The sequence below is a fragment of the Calliphora vicina genome, chromosome 3 (genome assembly GCF_958450345.1).
Source record: "Calliphora vicina chromosome 3, idCalVici1.1, whole genome shotgun sequence".
Classification (NCBI taxonomy): Eukaryota; Metazoa; Arthropoda; class Insecta; order Diptera; family Calliphoridae; genus Calliphora; species Calliphora vicina.
The window spans coordinates 98,076,244-98,103,598 of NC_088782.1; the positions used below are offsets into that span (position 1 = coordinate 98,076,244).

At 33.2% G+C, this 27,355-nt stretch overlaps 2 protein-coding genes across 3 annotated transcripts in view; one reads left to right on the forward strand and one right to left on the reverse strand.

The window, feature by feature from the left end:
• The window catches only part of LOC135954512 (uncharacterized), a 36,600-nt gene that overhangs the window by 7,690 nt on the left and 1,555 nt on the right, over positions 1 to 27,355 (forward strand). The window lies entirely within an intron of this gene.
• Positions 4,568 to 8,995, reverse strand: LOC135955637 (uncharacterized). The gene has a single exon (XM_065505996.1). It carries the CDS (start codon positions 8,993 to 8,995, stop codon positions 4,568 to 4,570), a length of 4,428 nt encoding a protein of 1,475 aa, XP_065362068.1.

The window sequence follows — 27,355 nt, forward strand, 5'->3', positions numbered from 1 at the left end:
GCGATTTTAAAAAATATATACTTTTCTTAAGACGTTCGGTCCCTATAATTTCACTATTCCGACCTTGCCCATTTTTTAGCTAAACTTCGTACAGTGGTAAGAAATACATTCGTACTAAGCTCACAATTATTGTTCTCCAAATATTCCAAAATAATTAATCCAATTCAGCCAACTACATACCATGGTAACGAAATAAATCCTTGTAAGATTTACAGATTTCTCTAAAATAGTTCACCTGATATAGCCTAATTTCAACCAAAAAAAAAACTTGTAAAATTTTAAAAGTTTGTAGCATCTCCATTTCCGTTATCCAAAATTGACTCTGTACTTTGTATTTGAAGTGCAAAACCACTGTTCTGATTCACATACTATTACTTTGTATGTTAGGTGACTCACATCCTCTTCCTGTCCTTCCCATTTTTGCTTGAAATTCATGCAGTGATACGAAATCGATTCGTATAAAGATTGAAGACTTTCCCAATTACAGTTCTCCACATATTCGCAAATAACTATTTACTTTATATGATTGGTGCCACGCCCTCTAATACAATTCCACCCATTTTTAGCCAAACTCCGTACAGTGATAAGAAATTAATTTGTACAAAGTTTAAATACTTTTCTATAGAAAATCTTGTGTATAACAGTATTTTCTATAGAAAATCTTGTGTATAACAGTATTTTCTATAGAAAATCTTGTGTATAACAGTATTTTCTATAGAAAATCTTGTGTATAACAGTATTTTCTATAGAAAATCTTGTGTATAACAGTATTTTCTATAGAAAATCATGTGTGTAACAGTATTTTCTGTAGAAAATCTTGTGTATAACAGTATTTTCTATAGAAAATCTTGTGTATAACAGTATTTTCTATAGAAAATCTTGTGTATAACAGTATTTTCTATAGAAAATCTTGTGTATAACAGTATTTTCTATAGAAAATCTTGTGTATAACAGTATTTTCTATAGAAAATCTTGTGTATAACAGTATTTTCTATAGAAAATCTTGTGTATAACAGTATTTTCTATAGAAAATCTTGTGTATAACAGTATTTTCTATAGAAAATCTTGTGTATAACAGTATTTTCTATAGAAAATCTTGTGTATAACAGTATTTTCTATAGAAAATCTTGTGTATAACAGTATTTTCTATAGAAAATCTTGTGTATAACAGTATTTTCTATAGAAAATCTTGTGTATAACAGTATTTTCTATAGAAAATCTTGTGTATAACAGTATTTTCTATTGAAAATCTTGTGTATAACAGTATTTTCTATAGAAAATCTTGTGTATAACAGTATTTTCTATAGAAAATCTTGTGTATAACAGTATTTTCTATAGAAAATCTTGTGTATAACAGTATTTTCTATAGAAAATCTTGTGTATAACAGTATTTTCTATAGAAAATCTTGTGTATAACAGTATTTTCTATAGAAAATCTTGTGTATAACAGTATTTTCCATAGAAAATCTTGTGTATAACAGTATTTTCTATAGAAAATCTTGTGTATAACAGTATTTTCTATAGAAAATCTTGTGTATAACAGTATTTTCTATAGAAAATCTTGTGTATAACAGTATTTTCTATAGAAAATCTTGTGTATAACAGTATTTTCTATAGAAAATCTTGTGTATAACAGTATTTTCTATTGAAAATCTTGTGTATAACAGTATTTTCTATAGAAAATCTTGTGTATAACAGTATTTTCTATAGAAAATCTTGTGTATAACTGTATTTTCTATAGAAAATCTTGTGTATAACAGTATTTTCTATAGAAAATCTTGTGTATAACAGTATTTTCTATAGAAAATCTTGTGTATAACAGTATTTTTTTTATAGAAAATCTTGTGTATAACAGTATTTTTTTATAGAAAATCTTGTGTATAACAGTATTTTCTCCAGACAATCTTCAATATAACAGTGTTTTTACAGATGAATTGCATTACAAAACTACGCTAATATGAAAATAAATTAAAATTTTAAATTTTAGTAATCTGAATTTGGAAAATAATATTCTGATACTGAAATTTGAATTTTCCATTCCTGGTAGCGATGTTAGCAGCAGAAAGAGAGAAACAGATTAAAGCTCATCATAAACGTTTGCGTGACAAAATAAGATTATTTTTTTCAGATACAAAATGCATCCGCAATGTTATATACAGTAAAGATGCCAGATTTGCACATATTAGAAAAGCGCTTTGTTGATATTTCTAAGATAATGAAGGACTTGATTGTTTTTTAAATACATACTAACTTATCTGATTAATTTGCAATCTACACGAACAAAAAAGTAAAAATCTAGCGAAGCTTCAATGAATTGTCGTCCAAACAATGGCAATACCAAAATAATGTCAATTTAATATGTTGCACATCAAATAAAAATAAATTGAAATCTAAATTTTCCATTTTCGCTCTGAATCGAAATAATCTCCCCCCCAATCTGGCAACTATTTTATACCTATATGAATATATAGTTTTAGCTTATATCGTTGCAATTTTTCTCTAATTTGTAGTCAGTCGTAATGCTATGTACTAGTAAAACAGGTTTCCAGTTAAAAAGTAGTTTTTCTAGCAAAATTTTTCTTTCTGTGCTCCAAACAACAACAACATCTGCAAAAAAAACAAAAAAAAAAACTATTGAACAAAACAGTGTGTCCACATGTGAAAAAGTAATTGAACTTTTGCAGTTTGTTGTTGTAGCTGTTGTTGGACAGAGATGCAGAAACATATAGTACGCGATAAACTATTACAATCTTAGATTGTTGAAGTAAATTTTCACATTATTGTAGCAACAAAACAGAAGCGGTATTTTCCTTTACGAGTAGATTTCAACAACTACAGGAAACTGCTGTGACTGCAGAAAGTTGTAAGTAATGCAATTTCAAAACGAGCTAAGAAATTCTTAGAAATAGTTACATGAGTTACTTGTAAATATGTATGAACTTCTATGTAGAGACTTTGTTGCTTTAGAATCTGTTAAATAATTAAATTCGATAACATCAGCGAGTGCTGTTGCATGATGATACATGGTAGACGATGACATACACTTCGCATGTGAATGATTCATTTTAATAATTCAATTTGTGTTTATTTTTTGTATTATTTTTTATATGAAATTCCATATTAACCCTTTTATTAAGTACTTTTAAACTTCTTGAACTTTGGGATGAATGGTAATTATCAGACAATAAAAAGCGTTGATTAAATTTATTTTTTATCAAGATGAAGGAGTTTATTTTAATTGAATCATTATTAAGCACAACTGAGAAAATGTACATAGATGTATGTATGAATGTATGTAAGTATAGTATAAACTGTAAACAATTATGTAAAGCTACATTCCTTACTAAGTATATATACACAAGAGCCCCTATTTTCTCATAAATTTTGACCAAATGTCAGAACTAGAACTCCATTTTACAACCTACATTTGACCAAATGTATCACAACGGGACCCGTAAGGACCCCCGTTTGTCTATCTCAAGAGTTAGATGCCAGTTTAACCTAGCGCAGTCAGTGGTTTTCATCAGGTTTTTTATTTAAATACAATATTAGCGAGCTGATATTAACTGATGTTAATATGATTCAACTTGTTTTAATAAGTTTTCTAAAAAAACTAATTGAAGAATCATCTTAAAACCCTGTAACACCCTGTAACAGTGGTTGACAATACGATTGAAACTTTTCAAAATATTTAACTAATAGGTCAAAATCCAAAATAATCTTATGAAATTTGTAATTTGTAGTATGCTCAGGAACATTTTTAGAACTTGTTCCAAAATCACTAGTTCTAGAACGACTATAAAAAAAACACTTAAGGTTCTTTGTGTTTAATTATTTTTTTATTTCAAATTTAAAGAAAATCAAAATGAATAAAAAAAAATTTCTTGATTGGAAGAGGAAAAAACAGTTTCAGTTTTCGTTATCGGCGCCGAATACGGTGTATGTGGAAACCCAACTTTAGACATTGATTCTAGTCTAATTCTATAGAACACAAACTTGTTACGAAAGAACTTGATAGAACCATTAAATTATGTTATGGAAAATATTAAATTTTATTTGTAAAAAACATAATAATTGAAGAAAAATCCAGTATAAAATATTGTTCTTTTATAACATAAAACATATGAAGGATTTGGGCGGATATATTAATCTAATTAGGTACGTTCAAAAACTTTTCCAAAACATTTTTTAACAGGATTTATCGTGAGCAACAAAGGTTAAATCAGGCACGGATCCATGTGAACGATTGGGGGGGGGGTGTTGTGGAGTAATTGAAGTAAAATGTATATTACATTATTCCTTTTTTATATTAAAACTTCGGTTTTTCCTTTTTTCACCCTCTGGATCCGCGCCTGGTCAAATATATACAGGAATTAAATTAAAATACTTTATTTGTAACTAGCTGAACCCGGTCCGCGTTGCTGGCCATTAGAAAACATCTGTTTTATATTGCATCTCGATCTCGATTTTAATATACAGTGTCGAAACACTTGTTATTTGTATCCAGATGACGGCGGATAAGGCAAATGAATGTATTTAAGACAAATGGGATATTATATTTATGAATTCATCTTAATGCCAGGGGATATACAATGTTTCTTGTTTTTTTATTTGGAGTAAAAATATATAAATTATTTGGTGTGCCAACTCGGGAGCAAGCCACATACAATTGACCGTGTGAAAAACATGAATTTTCCAAATGTAAGCCAGCAATAGTCAACGATTGGCCTTGTGCTTTGTTAATGGTTATAGCAAAGGCAAGACGAATTGGGAACTGGAGCCGCTTGAATTCAAATGGTAAGTCGTTGGAAATCATCGGTATGCGTGGAATCAGAACGTCTTCGCCTTTGAATCTACCACCGATTATTGTTGCCTCAATTAAATTAGGTGAACATTTTTTGATGGTCAATCTTGTTCCGTTGCATAATTTTGGCGCGTTTAAGTTCCGGAGAAGCATTATCGGTGATCCAACCTTTAATGTTAATACATGTGGTGGCATTCCGGCTGGTTCCAATGAATTCAAAAATTCAGTAGGATAATTGACGGCTTGTTCTTCGATCGTAACAGTGTCAATAGATTTGTATTTAATTGTTTCGCCAGGCAGTTTCAATTGAATTTGCTCATTGAGTTTATTGACATCATCATTTTTGGGTGCCAAAATTGCACGTTCCCACAGCCAATCCGAGTTTTTGTAGTTGGTTGTAAGACTTGGGAATACCTTATCGACAACGGCTTGAATATTCGTTAGCATTTGGCAGAAGTTCGGCGGGAACGAAATCTCATTAGTGGCGGGATCAATTGGAATTTTTCCATTTCCGATGTCCAACAGTTGTTTTGAGAATGTTTCGGCAGAAGGGTCTTGCAGCAAATGCACTCGCATATTCGTCGATAGCGTGATTTTTTCGACTCGGTTCCAAAGGTATGAAGATTTTAAGCATGCGTTCAACTCATCTGCGGGCATTGATCGAGGAATAACGGGCAAAGTTTGGCGGAAGTCACCAGCAAGAAGAATCAGAGCACCTCCCATCGGTTGGTTGTTTCCCCGAAAATCACGCAGGGTCCGGTCGAGCGCTTCGAGCAATTTCTTATGTGCCATTGTGCATTCATCCCAAATGATAATCTTGCACGTTTTAAGGATTGTGGCCATGCCGGAGTTTTTGCTGATTTTGCAAATTGGTGATTCCGTTTGGTTCAATTTCAATGGCAGTTTGAGTGCTGAGTGCTGAGTGCGTCCGCCGTCCAATAACGTCGATGCAATTCCCGATGATGCCACTGCGAGTGCAATCCAATTCTGCATCCGAACCGACGCCAATATTAAATTGATGAGGAATGTTTTGCCTGTCCCTCCTGGTGCATCGAGGAAAAAAAGTCCGCCATTTCCGTTTGATATACGTTGCATAATTTTTTCGTAAGCATTTTTCTGATCAGGAACTAAACGTTTGGTTTGAGTTTTCACATATTGTTTTTGCTGGTTCACATCGAAGTGCTGTTCTCGCACCAGGTCTCTGTCTTGCAAACTGTTTATGTCCCGTATTGATGCCGGCATTCCTAGGTCAGTTAAGACTTTGTTGTTCATGGATATGCACATGTCCTCAATCAAGAGTAGAGCTTGGTTGAAAATATTGTCTGAATACTGCTTGTTAGGATCAGTTACGCGTGATTGCATGAGAATGTCTTCACTTAAGCTTTCGCGATGCGTTTCCCACAGTTCTCGTGGATTCGATGGTGAGCATGTTGTTAAAATAATCGCAAACAAAGTGCGTATTTGTTTTGGGTGACATGTGAGTGATGCCTCTGTTAGTGTTGTGTTCCAATGCTGATCACTTTCAAGCAGCCCCAATCTGAAACACGCTTCTCGATAAGTTTGGCATTCGTTTCCATCGATGGTTCTTAAGTCGGCGAATGATGTTGGACCTTTGATACTATGCAATAACAATCGCAAATAATAACATTCAGCATTATTTGGATGAACTGTGTAGACACGTCCCAAGGCATGAGAAGAATACACACCAACATATTCTGAGACAATCGCACCACGCTTTCTCCTCATGAATTTCTTTAACGACGTGTTCCAAGTGTAATATTTGGGAACTTCTGGATATAATAAAGTCTTGGCGAAATTGTCAGTTGAACACAAATCAAAGAAAGCGGTGAGAGTGGTGTGTGGCGGCTGCTCTGCTCTATTTTCAGCGTTTTGCTCGGTGAAATAAACACGCTGGCCATTTTCCAAATGAACAGCTAGATGTTGAACTGTAGGATATCGCTCGTGAATGTTGAATGATAATATACGCCAAACCGCTTCATTGCTGCTGATGTAGCGCCCCATCTGGAACTGTGTGATTTCGTCAGTTGGATTGGCCAGCCCGAATACTGCCATATCACTGCCTTTGTTGACGTATTTGCAAATGTATTTGATTGACTTTACAGAATTGCAGTACTCAACATTGATGTGGGCATCAAACATTTTTGAAAGCAGCGGTGAGTAGGGCACGATCCATCTGTTATCGACGTCAACATCTGCATTGCGCATTTTGATTGTGGTTGTGTATCCACCGTCATCCGGCTTTCTTCGCCTATACAGAGGATATCCATCGCCTCCAGTTTGAGTTTCTCGGATCAGCTCACGTGGATAGCGCTTTGTACACTTACTTTCTTTCATGCATGGTGAATTTGTGTTCAGTTCACCGCAAGGCCCGTGGATCATGTGTTTTCGTATTGATTCAAATAGAATCGGATCTTCTGCGGGATTCGGTAGTTCAGCGGAAATCACGTCATCGATTTGAGTTGGCATGATTTTTTGTTTAAGCCAGACTAAAATATGGGCGTGTGGCAGGCCTCGCTTTTGCCATTCAACCGAGTACATCCAGCATTGAGTTTCGCCAAATATGTGATTTTTGGTGATGACATCCATCAGCCTAATCAACTTTTGTTTAAATACTCGGGCGAAGAGATCGTGCCTATGTGTTGAACTTTGGCCGGTGAATAACAGGTCGGGGATGTCTTTCCATGCTGGATTGCATGTGAAAGTGATAAAGAGGTCCGGTCGTCCATATTTGCGTACGTATGTCATAGAATCTTGAGCGTACTCATGCATGTGTCGCGGACTGCCAGTGTATGTCGCTGGCAAGATCACCATTTGGCCGATATTCGCAGCGTTTCCATCATTGACGATTGCATCACGCAAATGGACATATTCCTCAACGCGTAGCTTTTTTTGATTCAACCGAATGAAGAGTAGACGTTCACTTTCAATTTTCGCGTACATGTCGACGATGAATTGATGGAAGAGTTCGCGACATTTCAACAAATAATTATATTCATTTGGCCTGACCATAAGACGATATGCATAAAAGTCCATACAGGAAACTCTTTTTGTTGACTCTTCATTTGAGTTGAGATTCATTTGCATTACGTTGAAATGATACCCATCCTCACCCCGTGGAAAAAGCACTGGATATTGTAGGGCATCATACGACCGATGAGTTTCGGCAACGCGTTGAACACTTGCATTCCGGCGATGAATAATTATATCTCGCCGCTCGAATTCTGTGCCAACCATAACAACTGCGACATCATCTATCACCGGTGCATTGAAGCGCCGCTCATGTTCACCAGCCGGAGTCTTGTCAGCTCTTATCACAATCACATAATCATCAGTCGGCATCTGGTCTAAGGCTGTTTTGAATAGTCGGATAAGGCTGTTGTGTTCGTGTAACATTGCTTGAAGACTCGAAACAATTTCCCGCCTAACTTCAGTACTGATTGCGCAACGGTGTTCGGCTTCTGTAACTTCATTTCCAGTGAAATAAATTTGAAGGAACTTCGCATCATCATTGGGAAGGGGGAGCAACGATCCAATTCTGTGGTATATTTGGCCTTGAACTTTGAAGGTGGACATAAAGCCGACGTTGTTTACAATATTAGTTGCCCCGAAGGACGTCATTTGAAAGCATGAGTTGTACTTTCGGATATTTTGAAGAAAGTGCTTTGAAATCGGAGTGGTGCCGGAAATGTAACTTAGAAGCGGCTCAGGAGGTTCAATAACTGGTGGCAGAACAACCTTACCGTTCGAACAGCACATTCCCGGGGATTCCTTAGGGAACTTCAATGCGTTGCAATGTAAGCAAACTTTGTTCATTGCGCCAATCAGTACGTCCTTGTGATTTCTGTAGTCATCATCCTTATCGTAATGGAATGCCGCCAACTTTAAATATATTCTTTCTCTTGATCGAGCCATTCGGGATCTACTGGCTTGTAGTCTTTCGGTATGCTGTTGTGGTGTCTCTGCAGCTCTCGATGAAGATGAACTGCGACGCATTTCCTGAAGCCGTGATTCGCGTTCTCTTTCCGTTTCTGCGGCTCTAGACGTAGATGCCCTTTCCCGTTTTTCCTGAAGACGTGATTCGCGTTCCGCAGCTGTTTCGGCTGCTCTTCTTTCCCTGATATTACGTGATTTGGTTGTGTTTTTACCAATACCTGTTTTTTTTGGTGGCATTTTTTGTAAATTTTCACCTTAAATAATTTGTAAACCTTTTTTTATTCTTGCAAAAAATTCCAAAACACTTGTTACTTACTAATTTGATTTAACTTATAGCTTTTTAACTGATCAACACAAAACAGTGACGAAATGAAAACAAATTTTATTTGTATAAACCGTTATTTTTAGTTATGCGCAGAGTTATTCAAAATATTTTTTTTTAATAGATTTCACTTAGAAAATTTCTTATTCATGCACCTAATATGCAAGATTAAACAAAATTGTTTATGATCGATTGATAATACAGAAGACAATGTTGCACCTTATTATCGAACGATATGAAAATGTACCGGACATGTGCTGGAATTTATTCCTTTCTTCGCTTAAATCATTAGCTTCAGAGTACACCACTGTGAATTAAAATTTTTCAGAGATCGTAAATAACACGTCCATATACCAAAAAAACCCAAATTGTGATTAATATTTTGTGATAAAAATAAATCACAAAAAATAACAGTTATAAAATGATTTTTATTTGCATGGTTTGGAGTGACCTTTATTTGTTTTTGTTGTTTTTAATGGTTTGATGAGAGACAAACAATTAAATTGTTCTTGATCTTAATAACTGTTAATTCCTCTTTTATTTACGCACAATAATTTGTTTAGTAATTTTTAACGAATTATAGAAGAAATATGAAGTTTGATAAATCACTCACCTATATTATTTGTGTTTGTTTCTTTTCTGTTTCTCTCAACCACTGATCTAAAATGTTCTCTAATAATGTTCTCAGTGATATATGTATGTAAAATATTTTTAATGTAAAATATTTTTAAATTGCTGGTAATGAGAATTAACCATTGAAATGAAAGTGAACCCGTTATTTTCTGTCTCTGAAATTTTTAGAATGATGTTATGCAACGAAAAGAATTGTCATTGTTTGAACGTTGGGAATGAAAAAAAGCATTTGTGTAATGAAAAAAAATTTTTTTTTCAACAAAATTTAGTTTGTTGAGGAAAAAAAATGTTGGACAAAATTAATTTTTTTAAAAATTTTTTTTTTGCCAAAAATCACTGACCTTGAAAACCTTTATATAGGAAACTATATAAACTATCTATACGAATTGAAAAAAAGTTCGATCAACAACTATACATACATATGTACAATAATTTTTTTTTACAAAATCTTTTTTTTTTTGATGGCATTAGCGGTATAATGTTAAAATTTGATTTTTACACACCCCTCCGCCCACAGACCGAATATCAAAAATCTGACTTTACACTGTTACCCGCTGGGATATTCTGAAGATTCCCTGAAAATTTCATCAAAATCGGTCCAGCCGTTTTTTATATATATAGATGGCAATAGTGGTATAATGTAAAAATTTGATTTTGCCACACCCCTCCGCCCACAGACCGAAAATCAAAAATCTGACTTTACAGTGTTACCCGCTAGGGAATTCTGAAGATTCCCTGAAAATTTCATCAAAATCGGTCCAGCCGTTTTTGAGTTCATTCGGAACATACATACATACATACATACATACCCACATACAAACATCCATTTTTATATATATAGATTTAATGAAAGACACAAACATTTCTTTATCTGGTTCCCAGAACTAGTTCCATATATGATAATTTTGAATAAAAAACAATGATGGAAGAACTAGTTCTTGAACCGTTCTTAAGATTGTTTGTTTCCTAATCATTGATGGTTCTAGAATCATTCCAAGGAAGGAGTTTTGGCTTCGTAACGATTGCCTAGAAGCTGACAATTTCATACAAAAATCATTATAGCAACGCCAAACTAGAATGGATACTGGCTATATGCATGCGTTCTAGAACTAGTTGTGCAAATAGGTGTGTTAATTAAATTCTGAAAATAGAAAATAACCTAAAAAGTGTTCTGTATTATGGTATTGACAAAACAATGGAAACTTAAGTTTAATTTTTACAAAAATATGGCTGGCTCCTTTGTTTTTGTTTCACAGTCTCCTTTGAAGTACTTTGATATTCCCTTATAACCGCATCTGATAAATCCTTCTTTGTGGTATAATTTTCAGTCAGTATTTTGCGATCTACAATTTTAAGTGATTGAGATCTGGCAATTGGACAGGCCACTTTAAAACACGTGCCTTACAACCCTAGAGATGTGTGTGGAGTCATTATCCAAACTAGAGTCACACTTTCTTCAACATATGGATACATAATATCGTTTAAAATGGTTCTGTATCCGATTCCAGTCATAGTATCTCCTTGCCTGAAACCCACCCATAATATTGCCACTGCCAAACTTAATTGTATTATTTGTATACTTGGCGTTCAGTATTTTTTCGGCCGTCTTGAAAATATTCTGCCATCACTGTCTCTTAAATTGTATTTGAATTCATCCAAATTTCCGCCTGGACCAGTTTAAATGTTCTTTAGAAATATGTAGTTCTTTCGCGGCCGATATCAACCAATACACTGGCCTCATTAGCCCTGTGGCTAACAGTTGGAAAAATTATTTCAATTGAGAATTTCTTAAAGTCTCTTGCTATTAAATTATCTTGTCTTCGAGTAGTTTGACAAGGCAAATGTTTAGTTTTTACAGTTCATGTCTTACGATTTTTTTATAATTTTTGAAACTGCCGAATTATTAATTGAGTATTTATCACAGATAGTTTTTTGCTTCAATCCAGCACTAAAATCGTTTATTATATTGGTTTTTAAATTTTGGCAAATCTTGACTCAAGCCATTTTTACTAACTATTTAAAAAACTTGTTGTGCGAAAAAAATAACAAAATATTTTTAAATATTTTACCATTGAAATTGATGGTGCAGAGTTCCCAATGTATTTATCAAGCTTAGCCTTTATTTGCGTGTTGATTATTTCCGCTAAAGCAGAAAAACTTAACTTTTTTTCTAATTTCTCCTCAAGTCACGAGGTAGTTTGCTATCAATGGCTGTCAAACACAAATTAAATGACTCAGTTTGTTAAAATTTTGACAGAAGGCAACTGACAGATGCCTGTTGATAGCAAAAGTGTTGACCTTGCAGTTAAGAGCCTTGAAATTTAAAAAGGCGCGGACTATATATTTGATAAAAGGTCTAGTTCTTGAAAACTTTAATTACGGAATATAGTTTTCCAAAAAGTTTCCATTGTATTCACTCACCGAATATCAAGTGAAATATGGTCAATAACAAAATTTTGCCAATTATTTTGTTATTGTTTACAAAATACATTCTAATTCACATTGACTTTTTGAACTAAAATTCGACTAACTTTCTATTACATGTCTTTGTATTAATCAGGTATAGGTATAAATATTAAAAAATATATATATTTTTTAGCGATAATTTTATAGGCGATACATAGAATTCGTGTTGGCATTTACTAAATACAACAAAAACTACAAATTAAACTAAAACAACAACAACAACACAAATATAAGTACATACATCGAAAAATAAACACGTGAGACTTTTAATAAAAACAACAAAAAACGACTTAAACACGATAAACTAAATTCAATAAAAAAAAATATTAAAAAAAATAATAGTTACAATAAAAAAAACCTAAGGCAATAAAATCAATGACAAACAAATGCAATAAAATACAGCTAAAAAAGGGAATTAGTAACAAAGAGTGAAGAGAGAGAGAGTGAAAAAACTGACCAATAACAAATGAAAAATGTAATAGACACGCAAACAGTGGGGAGCAAAAGTAAAACTAAGAAAAGTTTGTTTAAGTGATACAAAAAAATATTATAGCATTATGTATATAGCACAAAGTATACAGAGGCGACACGACAAAAAAATATATTCATCTCTTTCTCTCGAAACAATTTCAACTGGTTTGGTTTTGTGCTTATTTATATAGTTGTTTGTTTTAACGCACTGTCTGTATTAAACCGCAAATTTGTTTTCTCTTTCTATCGAAACAATTTCAAAAAAAGCTGATTTTAGTGTTTTTGAACTGTCAAATTTGACACATCTGTATACTTTGTGGTATATAGGATTGGTCTTTAACGTGCCGCAAGCCCTCTGAAGTTTTGAGATGCATTTACAAGGGGAAAAAAGTATTTTTTTTTCAGTTTTTGTAAAAATTTTTCCATTAAAAAATTACATTTGCAATTTAATTTAAAAGAATAGAAATGTGTACGTAATTGTCGTTCTAATGAGACATAAAAAACAGAAATTGGTCAAAAAATTTTAAAGTTATTAAAAATTCGCCAAGCCATTAACATGTCTCAGGCAACTAGAACAAGAAATGTAGGAACAAAATTAACATATTTTGATAAATATTAAAATAAAAGCTAATTTTTACTTAAAATATATCCATATTTACTTGTATGTGAGTTTTTGTCTTCGTAGGATACCGCTAACCTATTTGCAGGTATGACCAAAAAAATAAAATTTTTTTAACGGTAGTTTCAAAACTCCATTTTCAAATTTTTAAAAATTTTGTTAAACAAATTTCATCTCATTGGAATTTATTGGCAACATAATAGGGAATAAAAATGTGAAAAAAGTATGTCAATACCTCCTATAGTTTTTCCGTACCTGCGAAATAAATTTTGCGTTTTTCGAGAAAAACTAATTTGTTGGCCATATTTTGGCGAATGAACCCAATTTCCTTATTGTTATTAATTTTAAGTAAAATCTGTTCAGAATATTATAGCCCAGATAATTCTAAATATACTCAGAAAGTTTTACTAAAATTGGAAAACCTTAACCCTTAAATCGTGAAGGTCAAAGGCCAAATTTTTCAATATTCGGAATTTCTCTTGGAAAGATATCGAAATGTTGTATATTTTTGGTCCGATTTTGATGAAACTTAACAAAAATATAACACAAAGCCTAGTATTTACAAAAACAACAGAAAAATTAAAATTAACCCTATATAGCGCTTGGGGTTAAAATGACCCGAAACTTCTAAAACCATAAAAAAATTATGATTTTAAAAGTTTGGGGTCATTTTAACCCCAAGTGCCATTAAGGGTTAATTTCCATTCTTGTGCCGTTATTATAAACCCTAGAGTTTATCCCAGCAAAAACTTTACTTACCTAGTCAGCCAGCAAGTATAATTGGAGCAAAGCGATAACTACTTATTATTTGACTGAAACACTACTTACCGTTGTTCGAGATTTTTAAAAAATTCAGGGGTCAAGCTTACAAATGTACTTACAATCAGTTGAGAAATAAGTAGTAAATTCACAACAAGAATATGTAGCTAAAAAAAAAAACACAAAAAATATTGCCTTGTGTGGGAATCGAACAGTCACATTATTTGCTTTTGTTTGATAGTCAAGCTGCTAACTCACTGCTCCATGTACGAGTTATTTTATTGTAAGTTAACAATAGTTTTAACATCAACATATAAATGAATATGATATGAACAAAAAAATTAATGGTTTTGACAGGTGGCGAACCTCCCGTTGTCCAGTCAAACACACTAGATAGCTGTGCTAAATGCAAAAGTTCATTACCAGCCTGCATAAAAATAAGTACTTATTCTAGTAAATAAAATAATGTGCTGGGTAACCACCACTCCTTACAAAAGAATGCATGAAATAACTAGTGGTCATTACAAAAATTCACAAAATTTTTCCTGGGATGTTATAATTTTCTTAAGTTTCATCAAAATCGGCCCAAAAATAAATAACATTTCTATATCTTTAAATTAGAAATTCCAAATTTTGAAAAAATTGACATTTGACCTTAACGATTTAAGGTTTAATGTTTTCCAATTTAAGTAAAACTTTCAGAGTTTATTTATAATTATCTGCACTATAATATACTGAATAGGTTTTACTTAAAATTCACAACATTAAGGAAATAGAGCTCATTCGCAAAAAAATGGCCAAATTATTGATTTTTCTCGAAAATTTCAAAATTTAAATCGAAGGTACGGAAAAACTATAAGAGATATTTTCATAATTTTTCACACTTTTATTCCCTATTATATTCTCAATAAATCCCAATGAGATGATAAAAAAAATTCTGACATTTGTTTAACAAAATTTTTAAAAATTTGAAAAAGGAGTTTTTAAATTGCCGTTAAAAAATTTTTATTTTTGTTGGTCATACCTGCAATAGGTTAACGGTATCCTATGAAGACAAAAACTCATATACAAGTAAATATGGATATATTTTAAGTAAAAATTAGCTTTTATTTTAATATTTCTCAAAATATGTTAATTTTGTTCGTACATTTCTTGTTCTAGTAGCCTGAGACACGGTAATGTCCTGCCGAATTTGTAATAACTTTAACATTTTTTGACCAATTTCTGTTTTTTATGTCTCATTAGAACGAGAATTACGTACACATTTCTATTCTTTTAAATGAAATTGCAAATGTAATTTTTTAATGGCAAAATTTTTACAAAAACTGAAAAAAATGCAATTTTTCCCCTTGTAAATCCATCTCAAAACTTCAGAGGGCTTGATTTTCAGGATGATTTTTTTACTAATGTTCACCAAACTGGGGGGTGAGAATGGCCAAAATCCAACTTTCGTTTATTAAGGGCCATCCTAATATACATATCTAGAATAATTTATCAAAGCTGTCCTTGGCAATGTTGACAGAAAATATGAAAATAGAAGCTAAATCGAACTTAAGAAATTTTCAAAAAAAATGCTAAATGTCTTAAGAAATAATAGAAAAGCTTTTCATATCATGTAGAGGATTTTAAGACACTATTTCTAAGTAATATTTTGCACTATTGTAATACTTAGGAAATGTTTTAATTAAAATGGGCAACATTTCGAAAGAATTACATTTTTAAAAATCAATTTTCATATTTTAACCATTCCATTAAAGCATTCATTACGAATTAATTCATAGGCTTAATTCATTAGTACTTCAAACGTATTAAAATAATGTATTTTGGTTTGATTGAGCCGAGGTACTATTACATGACCCATAGCCATTTTGTTTATACAAATATACCTACACTCTAATAAATTTTCATGTAAATTTCCTACATTAATAGTAGGTAACTTTTCTCCTACTATAATTAGTGTAAAAATACATGTTGTGTGTAAATTCAAAAAAAAAAAAAATTAATAACAAATGCTTTTTGTGTTTTTAGAAATAAAATATTGACAATTTGTATATTAAACGTTTAAAGAAGATTACACACTTTGTGTGTAAAACTTCTATTTATGCACAATATATGTAATTTTAAACATAAAATGCCTATTATATTATAAACATTCCAAATACTACATTTTGTTTGTATTTTTGCAGATAACATTATGTAATTGATTTTGATAAACAAATAAATAAGTAAATTTACGCATATTGTGCAATTTTACTTGAAAACTTACTTATTTTATAGTAGTAAATATACATTCATTTTTTAGAGTGTATATATATCGGCATGTTGTCCGCTCTTAAGGAAGTGTTTTCACCGTTTTCATAAGGCTAAATACCATAAACAGCTTGATAAAGAATTTAGTTGCCTCAATGTAATTTTTTAATTATCTCTAATCTGAAGTTCCAGTGTTTCATCCTCTTCCTCACACGCTATGCAGATTGTCAGATGGAATAATACGAGACTTCAACTCTGTATATCCAGTTAACACATTAAGCAGTCTTTTGAGTGTTCCATATTGGACATTGGCCATTCTGCCGATTGTAGAGTTCAGTCAGTTTATTTCCCATCAAATCAAACAATTCAAAGTTGGTTATAAAATCAACTTACATATAATATGTACAAAATTCAGTGTCATTTCTTAAGTTAAACTTGTTTGGGATTTCCTGAGAATTTACAACATCCATTTCTATAGTTGTCGAAGTCCGGTCAGGCCACATTGAAGACGATTTTACAACATCCATTTCTATAGTTGTCGAAGTCCGGTCAGGCCACATTGAAGACGATTTCATCGATCTTCATGACGAGCTTATGGACTTCGATGACGGCCTTATCGACCTCGACTGAAGGTCCCCGAACACTTCCTCAAGGAGGTTCGGAAGGTTCCTAGGAAGTGTTTAGAGGAAGCCGTTTATTTTTTGTATTTCTTGCTGTAATTTTGAGGAATAAGGAATATTCCTTGAGCAATGACTTACTAGCTCCCAAGAAACTAATTCCTTTTTTGTAAACGGAGTATTCCCATTTTAAAATTACGTTACAACGGTGGTTCAACTGTTCTTATGTTTTCAATAGAATCCAGATCTGAGTATTGATCATATCAATTCATATCTTAAATTCTATTGTTTGCAAAGTACATTTTTCCACCTTAATTAATATGTTTAGGACAATATTCACTTGGAGTAAGCCTTTTTGCTACAATCTTATGATGTTGGGTGCATAACTTAAAAATGCGAGACTTTTTAAAATTTTAAGCTTTTATTTTGAAACATTTGTACAATATAAATTTATTAAAAGTTTTGGCCATTGCTAGCTACGACCTTTCACATTTTTCAGGCAACATATGGATTCCGAGCCAAAAGAACTTGTCAATTTTTAAGTCCATGAACGACTAAAGCCAATATCGGATACTCTGTTCCAATGTGAAGCGTATCCCAGAGATAGCGTTCTGCATTAATCGAAACAAATAGTAGTCGGAAGGGGCACGGTCTGGATTATAAAGCGGGTGAAGCAAAACTTAAAACCAATTCATTCTAAATACTTTTTAATAGGTATTGCTGCATGTGGCCAAGCGTTGTCATGATGGACAATGTCTGGCCACATATTCTGGACGTTTTTCAACCAATGCTCGCTTCAAACGAATGAGTTGCATTCGGTACAGGTTCCCTGTGATTGTTTGGTCAGATTTCTGCAGCTTATAATAGATAGAACCCTTTTGCTCAGATAATTAACATGGATATTTGGCTTTGGTGTCGATTCGGCTGATTGGCCGGGCTTCACATACGATCTCTTACGCTTCGGATTATCGTAATGATCCATTTTTCATCGCAAGTAATGATTCGGTGCAAAAAATTGTTTTCTTTTATAGCATTCAAGCATCATTTCAGACATGTAAAATCGTATTTCAAGGACTCTTGGCTTCAATTCATATGGTACCCAATTTCCATGCTTTTGGATGAATGCTGCTTGCAAACGTTTTGCTGCTTGAGTAGCTCTCAATGATTTTGCAAGGTTTTGTTGAGTTTTACAATAATATTCATGGAGTAATGCATTCAATTCTTGGTCTTTGTCTCAATTCTTGGTCTTTGTTTCAAAATCACCACTTCTGAACCGCATAAACCATCCCTCGCACGTTGAAATCTTTGGTGAGCAATCGGTGTGCTTCAGCGTCGCTTTTTTCATATTAAAGAAGTAAAACAACATCTATTGTAAGTCCCACATTTTTAAGTTATACACCCAATTTGTTGTACAGTTCAATGGATTTTTTGAAATCATAATTTTTTTGATAAAAACGGCTTTTTTGGGATGTATTTTGTATATATTTTATTAACTAATATTGTTAATGTTCATTTCATATTCATTTAGTAAAAGATAATTTTATTAAAAATTAATTTAAAATGAATGATCATATAAAAACTCAAAACTCAACGGACAAAACATCTAATAAGATGTTTAAAAATTTGAATCGGTACTGTATATTTGCAATGTGAGTTATCGGGAATCACAATGAATGGACTTAAAAATTCCAAAAGATAAAAATATAGGAAGACGTAGTGTGCAAAATTTAAGTTTTATAGAGTTTATTGCGAAAAAAACAATGACAAGGAACAAGTACTCCAGTAAATTTAAAATTAAAGTTATTGAAGACTGGAAGACGGGCTTATCACTACATGAATTTAGTAAAAAATATTCAATTAACAGATCAGTTATTTCCAGGCTCGTTTCAAAATTTTTTAAGACTGGTCGATAATCTCCGGTGCATTCTGGAGGTCGTTCGCGAAAAAAACACGATATTATGATTTATTGATCAAAAGAGCAATACATAAAGATCCTACAGCATTAGCTATTCAAGTACGAACAAGTTTAAGATTATGCGTTAGCGAAAGAACAATCCGTAGAAGAGTAGTAGAAGCCCGATTATTCAGCTGACGACCAGCAAAAAAACATTTCTATCAGCTTAGAACAAGAAAGCTAGACTGAAATTTGCCAAAGCCCACATCGACTGGAGAGTCCAAAAATTAAAGACAGTACTGTTCCCTGCCGAATCCAAATACAACTTAAAAAGTTCCGTGGAATAAGGCGTGTACGCTGACCAAAAGGCTGAAATCCTAAGTATTGCAAAGGAACAATTAAACATGGAGGAGGCAATGTAATGGGCTGGGGTTGCTTTTCTGGTCAAGAATTTGGGCCAAATCATAAAATTTATGGGATTATGGATCGGACCATGTACCGTGATGTATTGAAAGCTGTAATGTTGCCTTATGCCAGTGAAGAGATGCCAATTATAGGGAGCTTCCAACAGGATAACGATCCTAAGCACCACTCCAAAGTTTGTAAGACTTGGCTACACAGCAATAAGATTCTAGTTCTTCATTGGCCTGGTCAATCTCCCGATCTCAATCCTATTGAGAACTTGTGGCACATTGTTAATATGAAAATAAATAGTGAAAATTGTTGAAATAAGGATCGGAAATTTTCACGATTTATTTCATGTCGTTAAAATAGCCTGGGAAGGAATATCGAAAAACGTCATAAACACATATCATATTATATGCCATGAGATGTTCTTGTGCCATCCAAAACAATGGATTTGCAACAAAAAATTAACTAAAATTTTTTTTATAGTATATCCTTGAAGGGCTGCTTTAGTTTTGTCCGTTTCATTTTCTACCTTAAAATATTTTTTGATTTTAAGTTACCTCTTATAGAAAGGTTAACTTTGAAAGTATTTGTTTATCAATACTAAACATATTAACAAATGAAAATAATACATAATAGATATTTAAAACTATGATTTTATACAAAAAAATACCATATGAAAAAAATTCATTGAGGGGGTGCTTTAGTTATGGCCAATACTGTATGCTGATATCGGTGTGTAATATCTTCTTACTTCATATATTCTACCAGAATTAGAAATATATATTTTACTAATACTAAAGAATTCACGCATTTTTTATCCAACACTGTAAATGCACGATATAAACATCAAATGTGTACGTGAACTCTACACCTTTGCGCTTGGCCTCTTTCTTTCGGAACGGAAAGCATGTGAATAAATAATTTGTTGTTATTCATACGAAAACAACATGAACTACCAGTTTTGATTTGAATTGGTAAAGAAAAGGGGGGAAAATTATAACTATTCTCTTTAACTCTTCGTATTCCTTGGAATTTAATCAGACTAGTGAGAGAAAAATAAAGCACACCCTCTACTAACCAACTGCGTATTTGTTGTACAGTTGAGTTTTGACCTTTTTTTACGTCATTGGTTTTGTGGGTGATTTGTTTTTATTTCGTTCTCTTATTGTGTCATTTCTAATGACGAAATTCTAAACAAAAACAAGTTCTAACAACAAACAAGTCGATGGTTAATAGAGAAGACTAAAAAAAATGTAAACAAACTTCACTGCAGCTGGTTTTCAAAACATGGTCAATGACAGTTGATAAAACACAGAAAAGGAGGGAGAGATAGATTATTTAAAGTAGAGAGAAATAAAGTGAAGTAAAAACATGTTTATGGTATCGTCTAATACTTACTCTTAGTTGTGCTGTATTAAAATGAAATGTGTACTAGTATGCACTTGCTAACAAGTGGCCTCAAAGGTATTAATTATTTATGTAAATCACATAAACGTTATCACTGACCACACCTGTCTAAATTACTACAAGGTAGTAGTTGTATAATTGCTTGGAATCTTACAATTAAGCCTATCTGTAAGAGTTTGAAATGTTAAATTTCTTATTAGATTAGTTACGCAAACATTAATTGATTAAATTAGCACACATTAAAACGTGGATCAGTATATATGTAAATATGTACATAGATTAAGGAGAAACATTTACAAAATTATCAAAGCCCTCTAGATAACATGACCCTCTTCACTAAAAGTTACTTGGCTTAAATGGAACTACATATTTTCCTCAAGGTAGCTGATTCCATGATAAGTAAAACTGTTACGTATGCGAATGATGGTGCTGTGGCGGTTTCAAGGAAACATCTGGTCACTCTCTCACACTGTTCTTAGTGTAGATCCTTGAAAAACGTACCTCGTAGTCTTCTCGATAAAATACAGACAGTTCGAATGAACAGGAAATCATTCTGAACTGTCAGGGAATATAAATACCCAAACGAGTTCGCCAAAGGAAGCTATGTATATGGATGTAGAATGAACATATTGAGGACCTGCACTATTAATTCAAGTGACGAAAAAAGCTTTTTGATGTGCTAATCAAGATAACTTAGCTGGAACAACAACCGATTAACTGAACTGATACAAGGCAATAATAACAATAGACTTGATCTTATTGCAACATCTTACATGTATCCTAGGACCCATTACAGCAGACCAATCATCTACTTAACTGGAACAACGACCGTATAACGAACATCTGATACAAAATAACAATAGACTAGATCTAACGGCGCGCCGCGGCGTAAATGGAGATGCAGGAAGCTCCAATAACTAGGACAGTGCAATCCCACATAAGAAATACTAGAAAACAACTGCAGCAAATCGTATAAGATGGAGATGCTTTGTGGAAACCAAATGCTCACAAGAGGAGTAATGGAGAAAATAAAGCCCATTCTCTGAGAGTCGGTCGACCTCATGTCCAAACAGATCTGAACTCAGCAGGGTCATGGAAGCCTTGTAATACTAACCATTGCACAGCGACACCCTCTCCCACTAGACGATTTCGACGAATCTGTGATAGATACAGCAAATCGGGATAGGGCATATGTCCTCTTTAAAGATCAACACAGATGAATTCATTCCTAATTTTCTGAAGAGGTTTAGTTTTGGCTGCCGTATTAATACGGCGTTACCTCAGCTTAGGAAGTGCAGAACTACAGTGAAAATATTCAGCTATTTACCGACAACAGTATACCTGCGATCAAATCTCTCTCTGGTTTTTACACGACATCTAGATTGGTTCATGTATGCTGGGTGTATCTTAAGGCGAGATATCCTAATATGGAGCTGTTCTGGGTGCAAGGTTATGATGAAATGCCTGTGATTCAATCGCTAGATTAGTTCACAAATTCCGGATGTCTCTTAAGATGACGAAACATTCTATATTGGGACATTTTAGGGTGCCGCGATCAAATCTCTCTATGGTTTATACACGATATCTAGATTGGTTCATGAATGCTGGGTGTATCTTAATGAAATGGCGAGACATCCTAATCTGGAGCTATTCTGGGTGCAATGTTATGATGGAATACTTGCGATTCAATCACCAGATTTGTTCACAAATGCCGGATGTCTCTTTAGATGACGAAACATTCTATACTGGGATTTTTTTTTGGATGCCGCGATCAGATCTCTCTCTGGTTTTTGCACTGCATCTAGATTGTCTCATGAATGCTGGGTGTATCTTAATTAGATGGCGAGACATCCTAATCTGGAGCTGTTCTGGGTGCAAGGCTATGATGAAATACCTGCGATTCAATTGATAGATTGGTTCACAAATGCCGGATGTCTCTTTATATGACGAGACATTCTATACTTGGATGTTTTTTGTGCCGCGATCAAATCTCTCTCTGGTTTCTACAAGACATCTAGATTGACATGGAACTGTTCTGGGTGCATGGTTACGACAAAATACCTGCGATTCAATCACAAGATTGGTTTACAAATGCAGCGTGTGCCTTTAGATAACGAGACATTATATACTGGGATTTTTTGGGTGCTGCGATCAAATCTCTCTCTGGTTTATACACCACATCTAGATTGGCTCATGAATGCTGGGTGTATCTTAATGAGATTCCGAGACATCCTAATCTGGACCTATTCTGGGTGCAATGTTATGATGCTTTACTTACGATTCAATCGCAAGTATTCAAGCGAGAACTGACTAAGATCGGTTCTCGCTTGAAGACAATGAAATTGACTAGTTGATTGTAGTTTCGTTAACTTTATGGATATGATCAGACCCATGCTACAGCTCAACGTCTTATATTTATAACTTCTATATGATTGCACATATCTGCGACTCTGATAATTTACATAGAAGTTGTCATGATGAGGTCGAGGAGGAGTCGGTGAAATATCTCCTACATAGGGTAAAGTCAGAACCTTGTTGGAAAACTGAAACATAATCCTTATAACAAAGGGACCGGATTATAGACCCATAACCTAATGTTATTATGCATTCGCATATTTGTCCTAAATTCCGAGATATAGGATTCCAAATTTCACATATCCATGAATGAAACTAATCAATGCTAAAAGTTTATAAATCTCAGTGGTATTTGTATCCAAAAGTTTTAATATATTTTCATAGGTGCCATTGGACTCATATTTACCTAAAACAAGTCTGTTTTATTGGAAATAATTAAACGTAAATTACATTTGGATTATACAACAATTTCTCTAAACCTCCACAAGTAACTTCTGAAAAATAGTATTGAAAGTTTGAGAAAACTGTCAATATCATTGCGACCTACATATTGAACTTTGGATTTAAGTTTAATATAAATAAATATTTATATTTTGAACTTCACGATGTTTAACTAAAATCAGTTCCGAGTTATGACTGAATCGTGACTAACTATTTTACGAATATATGTATGTGAAAAATCGGATTATTTAGAAACATGTGTAAATGAATTGTTTTTTGAGCACATATCTTTCCAAACTTCTTCAAAGCCAGAAATGTTAACAGCAGTAGAGTGTATCTAATAATCGGTTTTCACCTAGCACTTTTAATACTAATTTCTTTCTCGTTCTTAAGCTCTTAAGCCAGCTACTCATTACAAAGTATAATTTTCTTTTTAGCCGATGAAACCTTAGAACTTTATATGGTTATTGACTCTATTCCACATGTTTTTTACTGTAGCACAACGTTGTTGTTGATAGGAGGTTGGGCAGTTTGCCCATCAGAAACCTGTCTGCAGTGAAATTCTGTTTTGCCTTAGATGCACTTGGCTGTTTTGATTGCATGTTGTAACTCTCGTACCCGTAAGATAATAACAAACTTTGTAGGTTTTCTACTGAGGAATTCTTTAAATAGAAATTTTGCAATCACGTTTAATGAATATTAACCAACAAAAAATAAATAAATTGGCGCTAAATAATCTTTATATGTACAATATAAATAATGTTTGTTTATAATTTCTATTAGCAAGGGGTTATTTCTGGCTCGAGTGAGAATCGTTGTGTTTATTGCATGCAAATTAAAATTTATTAAGATACAAAGATGCGAGTAACACTAAACAACTAAGAAATAATTGCAGTTGAAAATAATTTGCAACAGCTTCCTATAGCTATAGCAATTGGGAAGTGTTAATGTGTTTTAAGATATGGGTCAGAAATACTTAAAAAAAACTGATTAATTCACTAAATATTTTTAAAATTATTTATACAACTTTTAAATCCTCCCATTGAGGATTTTATGCTTGTTTTGTTATCATTTTGGTGCAGGTGTTTTAATTGTGATAAAATTGAAAAAGCAAATTGAAAATGGAAATCCAAATTATTGAATTTCAATTTCTGTTTTTCTACAGCGAACGAGTGCTTTGAGTTGACGTTTTATATGTATTTTGTTTTTGTTACAATAACAAAACACATATTAAATTTCCACTCAAAGTACTCGTTCGCTATAGAAAAACAGAACATTAATTTCAATTTGCTTTTTCTCAATATTAACTAGATTTTCTGAATCCCAATTTCTATTTGCTCAATATTAATTTGGATTACTCAATTTCAATTTGTTTTTTCACAACATAAATTTAAATTTTCTCAATTTCAACTTGAAAGGGTGTGGTCTTATTCGGGAAGTTTTGCTTTAATTTGAAAAAAGTGCCGCTGAAGCACACCGAAGCATCGGTCTCAACATGCGAGAGATGGTTTGTGCGATTAAGAAGTGGTGATTGTGACACGAAAGACAAATATCGCCGAAGCTAGCCAAAAAGAGTTTGAAGACCAAGAATTGGAGGCATTACTCCTTGAAGATTGTGGTAAAACTCAATCGGTGACAGTAGAGTATCCAGCTCTACTGATTCTCTGAAGCATCGTCGCAATATGGGTTGTGTTTCGCCGTTCTATTGGTACTACAATGGAATGTGTTCTGATGAAATAAGGGAAGTTCTTTCTGTTACCCGTAGTTTCTTATGAAATAATCGTTCATCAGCGGGGGCTCATCCATTCGTGGTCGATTGGTCAGTAGATCGCACAACACAATACAGAGAAAATTCGTTCTTTAGCCGTACCGTCCGTATGTGGAATAAGATTCCTGTCGAAGTATTTCCTGTCCCTTTCAATGTAGGAAAAGTCAAATCAAAAGTCCACAAACACTACTCCCTCTATCCTCCTTCCCATAACCTATTTTCCAAGTTCCAAAACAATGCATTGTATGAGTAGGGATCATCCCCTGAGTGCTGGTCCAAGCAAAAAAAGAGCTTTCTAAATCATTGGGAGCTACTCAAGCAGCAATTTTAAAACCATTGCGACTAGCAGCATTCATTCAGAGGCGGGGAAATTGGGTACCATATGAATTGAAGCCGAGAGACCTTGAAAGACGATTTTGCATGTCCAAAACGATGCTCGAACGCACCGAATCATTAGTTGCTATGAAAAATGGATCCATTACGATAACCCGAAGCGTTAGAGATCGTTCGTGAAGCCCAGACAACCAGCCGAATCGACACCAAAGCCAAATATCCATGGCGCTAAAGTAATGATCTGTATTTGGTGGGAGCAAAAGGGTCCTATTCTATATATCTATTATGAGCTACTGAAATCTGGCCAAACCATTACAGGGAACCTGTACCGAATGCAACTATTCGTTTGAATCGAGAATTGACCGAAAAACTCCCAGAATATGCGGGCAGAAAACCGTAATATTCCATCATGACAACGCTAGGTCACATATTTCAATACCTGTTAAAAAGTATTTAGAATGACCCCGTCCCACTACTATTTGTTTCGATCGATGCAGAACGCTCTCTCTGGGATACGCTTCACTTGGGAACAGAGTATCCGAAATTGGCTTGATTTGATCTTAGCCTCAAAAGATGAGCAGTTCTTTCGGATCGGAATCCATATGTTGTCAGAAAGATGGGAAAAGGTCATAGCTAACAATGGCCAACACTTTGGATAAATTTATATTGTACAAATGTTTCGCATTTTTAAGTCATACATCCAATATTTTGTCAAATTAAAATTGGAAAATAAATTAGAATACATACATTATTATACCCTTCTCACGAAGTTGAAGTTTGTCATTCCGTTTGTAATTTCCACAATATAAATTTCCGACCCTATAAAGTATATATATATTCTGGATCCTTATAGATAGCGGAGTCGATTAAGCCATGTCCGTCTGTCTGTCCGTCTGTTGAAATCAATTTTCTGAAGACGACATCAGATATCTTTGGGATCCAAATCTTCAATAATTCTGTCAGACATGCTTTCGAGAAGTTTCCTATTTAAAATCAGCAAAATCGGTCCACAAATGGCTGAGATATGAGAAAAAATTAGGACAACGTCGATGTTTGACCTATTTGTATTAAGTCATTAATATAGACAATCGGAAAAAATATTTTTTAACCCGAATTTTTTTTTTTCACCAAAAAAAAAATTTAAAAAACTAAAATTTTTTTTAAAAATTTAAAAAAAAAATATTTAAAATAAAAATCGAAAAAAAAAAATTCCAAAAAATTAAAAAAAAAAATTTTGTTTATCTAAAAATATTTTAAGGCACAGCCGAATATAGCTCTCTTACTTGTTTAAGTTTACAACAATGTGTCCTTCCGACCGACATTTAAAAATAATTAAATCACGAATAGGACCTCAACAGGGATACTTAGAAACCCGACATTTATATTATATACAAATATTTCCAAGTAATAAAATATACAAAATTAATTTAATCGGCACAAAAATCGGTGTTTCCCGTATTACATTAAATCAAAAGGATATTAATTACTAATTTTGACCTAAATTTCGGTATATTTGAATTCATTTTTGAGGATAGATATTGGCCCTTATTTTAATTAAATACATATATTCATCATACAATTCTTAACTTCAAAAATATGAAATTTAGAATTATGTAGTTTAACTGCTAACCTTGGCACCTAATCGTAACATATTTTTTTATTTTCAAAACCAAGTCATTGTGATTTTCTAATTTAATAAAGGCCAACTTTACCCACATTCAACGCATGATTGCACATGTTTATTTCTGTACACAATTTTTACGTAATTTGTGAACATTTCTGAATGTAATTTCAAGCACATATGTACATAAATGTTTACTACATATTTAATGAAAAATTAATGGTCTTTCA

Coding starts and splice junctions, on each gene's coding strand:
- LOC135955637 (XM_065505996.1), bottom strand. CDS start 8,995: ATGCCACCAAAAAAAACAGGTATTGGTAAAAACACAACCAAATCACGT.